The 12,017-nt window shown below is 40.6% G+C and overlaps 1 protein-coding gene across 2 annotated transcripts in view; it reads right to left on the reverse strand.

Moving 5' to 3' along the window:
- Positions 1 to 1,520: 1,520 nt before the first annotated feature.
- Positions 1,521 to 12,017, reverse strand: part of LOC119498595 (translation initiation factor IF-2-like) — a 34,573-nt gene continuing 24,076 nt past the window's right edge. For both annotated transcript variants that reach the window (XM_037787601.1, XM_037787600.1), the window contains exons 9-14: positions 9,955 to 10,013; positions 9,729 to 9,819; positions 5,754 to 6,446; positions 4,687 to 4,854; positions 2,231 to 2,618; positions 1,521 to 1,588 (exon numbers count right to left, since the gene is read on the reverse strand). In XM_037787601.1, coding sequence (XP_037643529.1) covers positions 6,244 to 6,446; positions 9,729 to 9,819; positions 9,955 to 10,013 — 353 coding nt within the window. In that variant the 3' untranslated portion in view covers positions 1,521 to 1,588; positions 2,231 to 2,618; positions 4,687 to 4,854; positions 5,754 to 6,243. The remainder of the gene's footprint in view (positions 1,589 to 2,230; positions 2,619 to 4,686; positions 4,855 to 5,753; positions 6,447 to 9,728; positions 9,820 to 9,954; positions 10,014 to 12,017) is intronic.

A 12,017-nucleotide genomic window follows, 5' to 3' on the forward strand; every position in this document is an offset into this window, starting at 1 on the left:
TTTAATGCATTCATCACTTTAATATTGCAGCTGGTAAAGTTGGAGCTAATTTTAACTATTTTATATACTTAATGATTATGTACTACTTAAAAATACATCACAGTTTATTTATAGTTTGTATTTAGAATCCGCAAAGTCGCTAGTAACTAATATTTTCAAATAATGTATTGAAGTAAAAAAAAATTACTTCCCTCTGGGAGAACTGTTAAGTACAAGTACCTCAAAATTGTACCTAATTACAGCATTTGAATAGCCTAAATGTTATGGGTGGGGGGAAAAAATCGATTCACCTATGTATCGCAATATTTTTTGAAATTTTTTTTTTACGATTTTGAAATTGATTGTTTTAATGCCGGAATCAATATATTTGCTTTATTTGAGTCTATGCGGAGGTAGAAGGAAGTTACCTATTTTACTGTAGTAGTCAGAGTAACATGACGTCATATCCGTTCCGTATCCGTCAACCAAAACAAACCACAGCCGGCCGCAACGAGGAAGTATAAAACGGCGAAAGGTCTGCGTGGATACGACCTGAACCCTCCCATGTTAAATCCAGCGTGGTAAATACTACACATCCAGTAAAGGATGGAAACACTTTGGGTTTCACACACTGACAGGAAAAGCAGAGCTAGACATCACGGCTAAAGCTGCATGCTAACTCTGTCACGGACAGGAAACGTTATCGCATCGCGGTAACGTTGCGGTCGAGCCGGCGGTCGCTCTCATCTCCGTGGTCAAAAGGGCCGACGCTACAACTGTAGAGCACCCATATACTGACATTTATGCTCCCTGCATTGAAACGGCCCCGATGGAGCTGACCATGGATGGATAAAGAGAACGGAGCTGACGGGAGAGCTAGAGACCACCTTGGAGAAGTTAGAGGAAGTAGATACGTGTGACTACGTCCGGTTTTCAAAATAAGGTGTTAACAAAGGGAACTGTATATACAAAATACATATATGGAAATAAGATTGATTGGATTATATTCACCAGAAGTATAAAACATTACATTTCCCTTATAAATTAAAAAGAAAACAACTACTTTGTGAGGGAAATGTCTTTATTCTTTGATTTTTGGATTGCCTAAAAAAATGTATAAATACTGCCTGACAATGACTGATATATTTGACTTCAGGACATCTCTGACTACAAACATGCTGAAAATCAAACATTTTTACTGTGTCAATTTAGAGATGTGCATGATTTAACATTTTCCCATAGTCTAGTGTTAAAAAAGTTAACAAATCGCAATATCGAATCGCAATCCATATCTAATTAGGAGATAGTAGGTGTATCGTCTCAGCCCTACTAAATGTACTTATTTATAATCCAACACTTCATAGATCTACCGTCTTAATTTTGCTCTCAAAGTGCTCCAGACTGATGCATTAAACTTAAAAAAAATTGTCCTTAGAGGATCTGAAGTTTACCCCTCAACAGTCTCACAAAATCCTGTGGAAACACTGAACCTCTTATGCAAGTATTGTTATTAAAAGTCATGTTTGTTTGTGCGTTCTTACCGTAGAAGAAGCTGTAGGAGTTTGTTCGTCTGCAGCCGGTTCCAGTTTCGCCTTTAATCGGTTCTTCTCTGCAAACATCAGTCATGAATATCATATCAGCACATCGTCAAGTTATTATGTGTTAAATTATCTCCAAGAAGGTCAAGTCACTTTTAATTTATAAAAATAGAAAAATATACTTGTTCAGTGCTGTCTTTCTTAGTTGTAACAAACAAAAATGTGAAGATCACGTTTGAATCTGGGAAATTGTGATTTCACTATTTTTCTTTCTTTTACTGACTAAACAATCGATCAACAAGGCCAAAAGTGAGCATGGCTCACATACCCCCCACTCACTGCTTGACCTCTACTAAAGTAGGGCCAAAGGTTTTGCCCTTTTGAGAAAATAAAAAATGTTGGGCACCCTGGACTTCTTAACCCCCCTCAGAAGGCACAACTATAAACAACACTGTCAACCATCAAGACCAAATTTGAAGTTTCACTAAGTTAAATCGTTTTTGAGTTCTACTCCAGAAACGATAAGTGTGACACTAGTGAACGAACGAAAGGACGGAAACGCATACATTATACGTCTATATTTATACCCCTGACTTCGTTGTCGCGGGGCTATAATAATGACAGTAATAGTTAGCTGCAGCCTTATGAAAGTATACTTAATTTTATAAGTATACTTAATTTTATAAGTATTAAACAATGAAAAAGTCTCTTACTCTTTTTCTTTGCAGGTCCATCTTGGCTCTCAGTGATGGGAGTTGAGCTCTGCGTCGTCTCCTCGCCTCCTCCAGTCTTCATCTTGTTCTTTTTCTTCTTCTTGCTTTCCTTTGAAAGTGGAGACGAGTCGACTTCAGGAGGCTCGGCGCTCACCCGCACCGCTTTCATCCTCCTCCTTCGCCAACTCTTCTTTTCTTTTTCTCCTTCTTCGTCTTTGGCGGTTGGTTTTCCTTTGAGGAGTTTTCTTCTTGTTCTGTGTTCATTCTCATCTTTTTCTTTCTTCTTTGGTGTGTCGTCGTCGTCCCCCTCCTGGGCAGAATCAGGTGAGGTCTTTTGGCTGGTTTTGATCGAGGCGTCTCCTCTGCTGCCTCCTCGATCTGGTTTTGTCTGGAAAATGTTAAATGTTATATAAATGTCATATTATCCTTGTAAGATGCGCATTACGCATGTTTACTATTATTCCATTATTGTTATACATTGCCTAAATATATTTATGAATTTGAATTTCCCCTTTAACTTTTGCTAATTACACAGTATTTCTATTCATATTGCAAATATTTTGAATTATTTCTCCTACTTTTTCAATGTCATGACCGAAAAAAGCATTTGAGCATTACTATGAGAGAGATATTATACCCTTTACTGTGACTTTTTGCGCTTTTTGTTTTGCTGGATTTTTTTTGTTTTATTGGATGTTTTTTTACCTTATTTTTGTGAAATTATTTAAACTGGCGGGTCCACTATTTTGGGTTTCCTAACGATCAATGCAGCGATAGACCATCAAATCCTGCGTTCTGCAGGGTTAAAAATGACTGTTTTTGTGAATGGACTCTGGTCTGGTGGCTTTGAAGACGATATAACGGCTTCAGTTTCCCGTTGGAAAGGGCTGTCGGATGGCAGCGGTTGAAAATAGTCTAAATATAGTGTACAAAAACTCATATTGATTTCTTTTTTTAAGTGGCTAAAATACATTTTTCTGCTGCTCCCATTTACAACCACTTTACCTCTCCGTCAGACAGCCCTTTCTGACGGGGAACTGAAGCCTTTATAATCGCTCTCTTCAAAGCCACCAGACTACATTCACAAAAACAGTCATTTTACCTCGCGTAATACATGGAGTATTCATACAACCCCACTTCAAAAATTCTGAACGAACCCCTTTCGGCTATTTCCAAACTTAGCACAGCTAACTTTGACTCCGCTAGTGCTAGCGTTCACATTATTCACAACTTTATTGATTAGCTTACGTTGGTAACCTACGTCGCTACTTTTTGATAACGGCTGAGTGGGTCGTTTCCATTTGAAAAATAACGGAAAAGAACGCAGATGCAGGACCGGTGCGCCCGGCGGAGGTAACTGCTCCGTCACATGTCTCCCCCGGTCCCTGGTAAGATACCTAATCCTGAGGCACCGGATTAATTTAGTTAACGGGAGGTTGCCATTATTGTGTGTTCATGCCCTGTTCAGTAATAATGAGTATTGGGCTAAGGTAAATTATAACGTCATCATTGATGTGTTCACATGTAATCTCGTAAAATGTAGTTTTTGGTGAGAAACTTGAGTAAATCCAGTTGTTTAACGGAGATGTTTTCACAGGCAATATAAAATAGATAACAGAGCGGGAATTATGACCCGTTTAACTTCCTAACAAAAACCAGTATGCAAACGAGGAGTGGATGTTTACCGTGGTATCAAATTGGTATCGAGAATCTTGGAATTTTATTGGTATTGGTATCAACTATTAAATGTCTGGTATCGTGACATCCTAGTGTAGGCCTATGGGAACTGACAAAACGCTTTAAAATGTATTGTCATTTTTTTTTGTCATTTTTACTACAGTAATCTCTGAGTAGCCAGTAGTAGTATCTTCTTTTACTTTTTTTACTTTATTTGTTTATTTATTTATTCATTATCATCATTATTATTATATATTTTTTTAGTATTTTTAATTATTTTTTTTTTCTCTTCTTATTTTATGACTTATTTGTGGATACTCTCCCTGTATTTTCTACCAATTTGAATTTTATGTATCCATGATTGAGAATCAGTTATGTATTTTGTGGCTGTCTGTGTGTATGTTGTTGTCAGGTTGATGATGTGTTGTAAACGGGTGATAACTTTCCCTGTATAGTGACTGTTCTATTGATTGTTGACAATCAATAGAAAAGACCTTTGAAAGAAATGTATTATTGCAGCACCAAAAGGCACAGTGGAAAATTTTGGGTGCACCTAAATGAAAAGGTTAGCCGCACCAGTGCAACCACTGTAAAAAAGTTAGTCTGGAGCCCTGCGTAGATGGACCCGCTCTTTAAGTACTGAAATAACTTTCAAATCCCAAATTTCAATAAGTCTTAATGCTAACTATGTACACTTACGACAGCTGACACAGTAGTAGTAACAGCGTACATATTGTAAAGTTTTAAACATAAAGATGCCAAAGAAAAACCGTACTGACTTCTTTCTGCCGTTGAGCTTCTTCTTGCCCTCCTCTGCAGTCGGTTCTGAAGTGATGCTGCCGCTCTCTTCTTCACCTCCTCTCTCTTCATCCTCAATCTCTTCTTCAGGCTGAACTTCTTCCTGAGACGTTTCTTTTTGGCCGAGGAGAGCTGAGAGGTGTTTCCGTCTAAAGGAGTTAGGAAGGGAAAATGTACAAATCACTGAACTCAATTATAACAACACACGTCAGCATTGCCAAATTGTAATGTAATTTACATGATAACTAATGTAATGAATTTATTAGTGCCGTTCTGAAATCTAAAGTGTTTCATTATTATGATACGTCACAAGATTATGATATGGAAATTTTCTTCTGTACGGATAAAGCACATTATGAACTGATTAAATGGCCTATTTCCTCCAATGGTCAAAGAAAACAATTCAAAATAATTCATAAGTTTTTCTTTTAAAAAAAAAAAAAAAGGTTCAGATTTTGATTTTCTAATGTGACTAACATTAGAAACATTCCCGTCATAAGAAATTTGGGTAGGTAAATGACATTCTGACTTTTGACATTTCTCACAATTTGTTATATATGGATAATTTAAACTCATATTTCTGACATGATTAATATGATCATTCTTATGGGTATATATCAGTCATTGTAGCAGGTGGAGAAATAGTAAGCCCTCCTTTGTTTGGTTTATACAAAACATTTTTAAATTAAATGATTTCAAAATGATTTACCATTTTTTTTCATCACTAGCAAAATAGCAAGAAAGATTTGCGGGGAATTTGATTGATCTGTCTGTCTATATATATATATATGTTTCCGTGCCAACTTTTAATTTGAAAGTAACTAGAACTACAGCTGTCAGATAAATGCGGCGGAATAAAAAAACACAAAATTTCCCTCAAATGTTTTGGAAGTATAAAGTAGCTTGAGATGGAAATACTGAAGTAAAGTAAGTCAAATTTGTACTTAAGTATAGTACTTCAACTAATACTGATGATTAAAGGGTGAAAGCCCATCAGCATTGAGATCTCATGTATTTAAGAGAAGTGAAGTATCTAGTCTGACTCTACCTGTGGCCTCCGCCTCCTTTTTCTGTGTCTTTGTCGCTCCCTGCTGGTCTTTCATCAGACTGCACCTCCTCTTTCTCTTGTCCGCCCGCCTTTTTCCTCTTTTTCTTCTTTTTCTTTTTTCTCCTCTGTTGTCTCAGCTGGACTCACGAGATTCTCCACTTTCTCCTCCTCCTCTCCCACTGCCTGGCTTTGCTCCTCTTCCACACCTTTTAACTTTTTCTTTTTAATCTTATTTTCTGAAGGAGCGACGGGAGTGTCTTCATCTTTCTCTTCCACTTCATCTTGCTCCCTTTTCCTTTTCTTAGCCTTCTTCTTCTTCTTCTTCTCTGATGAAGTGGCCTGAGACATGTCCTTCCTGCTTCTCCTCTTCCTGCTTCTCCTCCTCTTCCTTCTGTTCCTCCTCTTCCTCTGGCACCTCCTCCGCCTCTCTTTTTGTCTCTCTTTTTCTTTTTGCCAGACTTGGTGGAAAGAGAAGTATCGCTGGATGTATCTAAGGTGGATGAATCTGTGCTTGATGTATTGCTCTTCTTTTTCTTCTTCTTCTTGGGAGTTTCGGCATCTTCGCAGGACTCTGCAGCCTCTTCAGGAAGCGGTTGGCTGGTCCTTGCTCGGTTGCTTTGCTGTCTTCGGCTTCGATGTTGAGGATGATGGAGACTTCTGGGTCTTCTGCCGCCGCAACCACCGTCATCTTTCCTACAACAGAAGGTTACAAAAGAATTTTGTTTTTCTGTGTTTTTGAAAACATGCAGCATGTATCAATGCCAAGAAAGAGACTTGGGACAGCAGACACCAGGAGTAACACAGGAAACTCTCGTAGTAGAGAACCGTCTCTGGTAAGATGAGACTGGTTGATTGACAACAAACTGTCTTTACATCTGGGAAAGAGAGTCCATTTATTTGGCTCTAAACACAAGCTTAAGAAAAGTGAAACAATTAAGGTACAGTGTGCAGGAAATAATATTGAATCTAAAACTAATGTAAAATACCTGGAATAATAATATGAATCTGTCTGTGGGGAGGAAATTGCAGCTACACTTATCTTAAATTGTAAAAAAAAAAAAACTTTAGTTTTTGTCCATAGTTAATCGCGATTAATCTCGATTAATCGAGAAATAGAAGAAGAAAAAGTGGAAAAAGGGGGGCGGACAAGAGAAAGAGGAGGTGCAGTCTGATGAAAGACCAGCAGAGATCGACACAGAAAAGGAGGTGGAGGCCACAGGTAGAGTCAGACTATATACTTCACTTCTCTTGAATACATGAGATCTCAATGCTGAGTATTAGTGAAGTACTATACTTAAGTACAAATTTGATGTACTTTACTGAAGTATTTCCATCGCACGCTACTTTATACTTCCAAAAGATTTGAGGGAAATATTGTGCTTTTTTTACTCCGCTGCATTTATCTGACAGCTGGAGTTTCTAGTTACTTTTCAGATTAAAAGTTGGCACAGAAACTAGGACTGTCAATCGATTGAAATATTTAATCGCGATTAATCCCATGATTGTCCATAATTAATTGCGATTAATCACATTTTTTTATCTGTTCAAAATGTACCTTAAAAGGAAGATTTGTCAAGTATTTAATACTCTTATCAACATGGAGTGGGCAAATATGGCTTATTGAATAGGTATTCATTGAGGACTGTATAGGTGTTGGTTGCAGGTAGCGATGTAGCCTTAGTGTGTCTGTAAGAACACTCAGGACGCTCTTTATAGGGTTGATTCCTCCTTTTACTGGATAGTCTTTAACATAACAGCACAGTATTCCTCACACAGGCTTACAGGTTTCCATTTGAACAATGTGTGATCTTGAGTGTGTGGTCTATAACAAGAACATAAGAAAATGCCATATTATAATTATTAAATTAACCAGTTATATTCAACTTAAATGGCTTATTACTATTATTACTACATTAAATCAGGTAGAGATATATAAAGGAAGAAATTATACTGACTGCTGCTTTAAGTTGCAGTACAAACATACTTCCAAGTCATTTAAACATATATATAGCAGAATGCCAACATTATCTACATCTAACAGTATACCAGAAAAGAGCAGCTAACAGCATTAGCATGGACAGATTAGCTCAGCATCTGTAAAACAGCCCCAAACACATAAATCCAAAGTCTAAAACAAAGTCCTGTTCAGTGGGGAATAGCGGCGTTTACTCACTTTTCATCAGAGACGCACACAAATCACACCACAGATGCAGTAAAGTCCACTTTTTACACTCTCTGTTCAACGTGCTTCTCGCTCTGCCTCACTCTCTCTTTCTTAATTACTGAGTGCGCAGCTCCATGTGCTTCAATAGCGCAGCTTCACATTCTGCCACACGAGGGCGCTGTTGCAACAGTCAATAGCCTTTCCAACAATGCTGCTTTATGCAAATGTATGTTTATATTTATTATTGGAAATCAATTAACAACACAAAACAATGACAGATATTGTCCAGAAACCCTCACAGGTACTGCATTTAGCATAGAACAATATGCTCAAATCATCACATGGCAAACTGCAGCCCAACAGGCAACAACAGCTGTCAGTGTGTCAGTGTGCTGACTTGACTATGACTTGCCCCAAACTGCATGTGATTATCATAAAGTGGACATGTCTGTAAAGGGGAGACTCGTGGGTACCCATAGAACCCATTTACAGTCACATATCTGGAGGTCAGAGGTCAAGGGACCCCTTTGAAAATGGCCATGACAGTTTTTACGCGCCAAAATTTAGCGCAGGTTTGTAGTGTTATTGAACCTCCTTCACGCCTTCTTCCTCTGCCCACTACAACCTAAAAATCGCAAGTTGCGTTAATGCTTTAAAGAATTTAGTGGCGTTAAAACAAATCTGCGTTAACGCGTTGTTATGAAGTTACTTTGACAGCCCAAGTTTTTAGTAATGTGTTAAGTGCAATCCTCTGGGATATTGTGTCACAATACTTGAGCTGTTGTGCTTTTAAATTCTTAATAAAAATCAAATCAAAGCAGGAACACTAGAGACAAAGTTAAGAAAAAAAATAAAATGGCACACTCCTTGGGTTTATAAATTTCAGAACACACAGCCAGGTGCAAATTCAAATTAAACACATGCACGTCTCTCTTTACCAGTTCACCAAACATTTTCAGCTATCTTGAAATATAAATGACTATAAATACAAAATTATACCAATAAGTAATAAATCTGCAAGATCAACTACAGATAAAATTATTCAGAGTTATTCATAATTATTAAGAGATTTTTGAATACTGTGTTTAACCATTGAAGGTTTAAGATATAAAAGGTTTTATTTGATAAAAGACCAAAGGACCCTCGTTAACAGCAGGATGGAGGGTGGTGAGTGACACACGGCAGGCTGGGGAGTCCCGCATTCAAGGCGGTGCGCCGCGACCGGCTCTAGGTGGGCTTGGAAAGGCTCGGGGCGAAGGTGGCTCGTGGCCACAGCTTTACAGCGCTCCCCGCCCAGACCTCGCCGCACCGTGGACAAAGGACTCGCTGCGCCCTCTCTCCCCGCCGGGGACGGCCCCCTGCTCCCGGTGCGACTGTCGACCGGGGTGGACTGTCCTCAGTGTGCCCCAACCGCGTCGTGCCGTCAGATTGGGGCTCGGCCCACGTAAAAGGCGCCAGGGGTCTGAGGCGATGTCTGCAACCCACCCGACCCGTCTTGAAACACGGACCAAGGAGTCTAACACTCGGCGAGTCAGAGGGTGCAAGCAAAACCCTGTGGCGCAATGAAAGTGAGGGCCGGCGCGCGCCGTGGGGTGGGATCCCGGCCAAGCGGGGTCGGGCGCACCACCGTAAAGTGGTATCGGTGCCGTTGTATCGGAGCCGTTTTGCAAGTCAAGTACATGAGCACAGTTTCGGACCCGATATTGGTGCATCCCTAGTAAAAATATAAATGTATTAAAAAGTTGTCATACTGTATGTTTTGGGTACGATTAAAGCATGGTGTACTGGGGTTGAGTTGTGTGACGTGTTACCAGTGTCAGCGATGGGCTTGTCTGGGGTTGTTGACGTCTCCGTCTGGTCTTCAGGCTTCAGTGGGGATGTGACATCACTGCCCTCTGTCCTCTGAGTGAACGCACACACATCAATTCATTATTACATTACTATAATTACTAATTGTTTTGTATATATTCTTATGTTTAGATTTGTATTCTCTCCCAACAAAGACTGGATATTTCTGGTAGGCATTACCACCAGAACCTTGGATTTCTCCTCCTCCTTTTCCTCCTCTTCCTCATTTGGATTTTCAGAATCAGGGTCTGGAAAAAAAGATGAAAACACCATTACGTCATTATATAATCTAAATATAATGTATTTTATTAGTGCTTCAGGAGTATCCCAATTTATTTACCAAACATGACATTCAGAGACATTCTGAAGAGTCCATTGTAGGCGCTTTTGACGGTGGACACGGGTCAGCACTGGCACCCTGACCGGTCTGCGGCTACGCAGCCCCAAACGCAACAAACTGCTCCTCACTGTGTGTTCTGACACCTTTCTATCGGAACCAGCATTAACTTTTCCAGCAGTTTGAGCTCCAGTAGCTCTTCTATTGGATCGGACAACACGGGCCAGCCTTTGCTCCCCACGTGCATCAATGAGCCTCGGGTCTGACTACCGGTTTTCCTTCCTTGGACCACTTTTGGTAGGTCCTGACCACTGCAGACCGGGAATATCCCACAAGAGCTGCAGTTCTGGAGATGCTCTGACCTAGTCATCTAGCCATCACTATATATATATATATATATATATATATAGTTGTAACGACGGCTCGCCGTTACGGGAGTAATATAGTATGTGTAACTATAATTACTATACATATGGATTATTGAATATACTTAATGAACACACGGAGGTATTAATTAATTAAAAACAGTCAATAACATGCCAAACTTACTTCTGCCAGTTTCCGTTTCCCTAGGTGCGCGGGTGAAAGAGATCCCCGGGGACTCGCGCCCTATTAATAGTTCCGGGAGGGCGAAACCAGTGGGAAGTGGGTGGAGGGGAGTTTGGTGGGACTGTTTTGTGTGTATTGTGAAGGGGTAGTGTTTATGGATGTTTATTAAGGATAGTTGGGGGTGTATGTATTTGTTAAAAGGATTTATATGTGGGGGATGGCTTTATGTACATAAATGTGGATGTTTTTGTATATTGGTGTGGTGTTGTGTGTGGGAAAATGGTATGGGCCAATTGAGGGGAGTATAAAAACCATGAGTTTGGGTCCATTTGGGGGAATACTACGGTGGAGGCAACATGTGTGACGGGTATGAAACGAAAAATAAATGCTTCTATGCTGAATACCATCCAGTTGTGGACTGAGCCTCATTTCCTCCAGGACCGCTCGGGGATTCTAACAAGTGGTGTCAGAAGAAAAGGCCGGACAACATATTGAGGAGAGCATGATGACTAGAGGCACAAAGAAAGATCCTCAGGAGGAGCCAGGCAGTGGGGAAGCAGGTACTTCAGCTGACCAGCAGGGGGCAGCGGCTGGTGGAAATCCTGATAAGCTGGAGGAGCTGACTGGCATGATGAAGTCTCTGGTCCGCTCCCAAACATCCAGAGATCAGCAGTTGGAAAAAGAGTCCATACGCCAAGAGCAGAGATGGAGGAGCATGCAACACCAGTTCCAACAGATTCAAACACAGGTGACAGAGATGAGAGAAGAATATGACAGCAGAGGGGAGCGCTATGAAAGTGTTGATGGTGCAGACGGGGAAGAACCGGAGGTGATGGCCGGCCAATCCAGTCAGCGGGAGTGGTCGCCACCACCACAGAGGGTGCGACACATGCATAGAGACCCCAAGTTGATACCACTCACTCCGGAGGATGACATCGAACACTTTCTGACAACGTTTGAAAGGATGGCCACTGTCTGCCCTTGGCCGAAAGAGGAGTGGGCCATTCATCTTGTTCCTCTGCTCACAGGTAAGGCACGTAGTGCCTATGTTCTCATGGACATCACAGACTCTGAAGAGTATGAAAAGGTTAAAGAGGCTATTCTAGCTAAATATGAGATCACAGCCGACACCTATAGAAGGCGGTTTCGTGCACTGAACATTGATCAAGGAGAGACCCCACGTGAACTATATGTTCGACTGAAGGACATGTTTAACAAATGGATCAAACCACAGAGCTCTACGGTGAAAGACATGGCCGAGCTGATGATTCTGGAGCAGTTTTTGAGGATGGTGGACCCGGAGTTGGAGGTCTGGATCCGTGAACGGGACCCAAAGTCTGCAGAAGATGCCGCCCGGTTTGCAGAG

The sequence above is a fragment of the Sebastes umbrosus genome, chromosome 12 (assembly GCF_015220745.1).
Source record: "Sebastes umbrosus isolate fSebUmb1 chromosome 12, fSebUmb1.pri, whole genome shotgun sequence".
In the NCBI taxonomy this organism is placed as follows: domain Eukaryota; kingdom Metazoa; phylum Chordata; class Actinopteri; order Perciformes; family Sebastidae; genus Sebastes; species Sebastes umbrosus.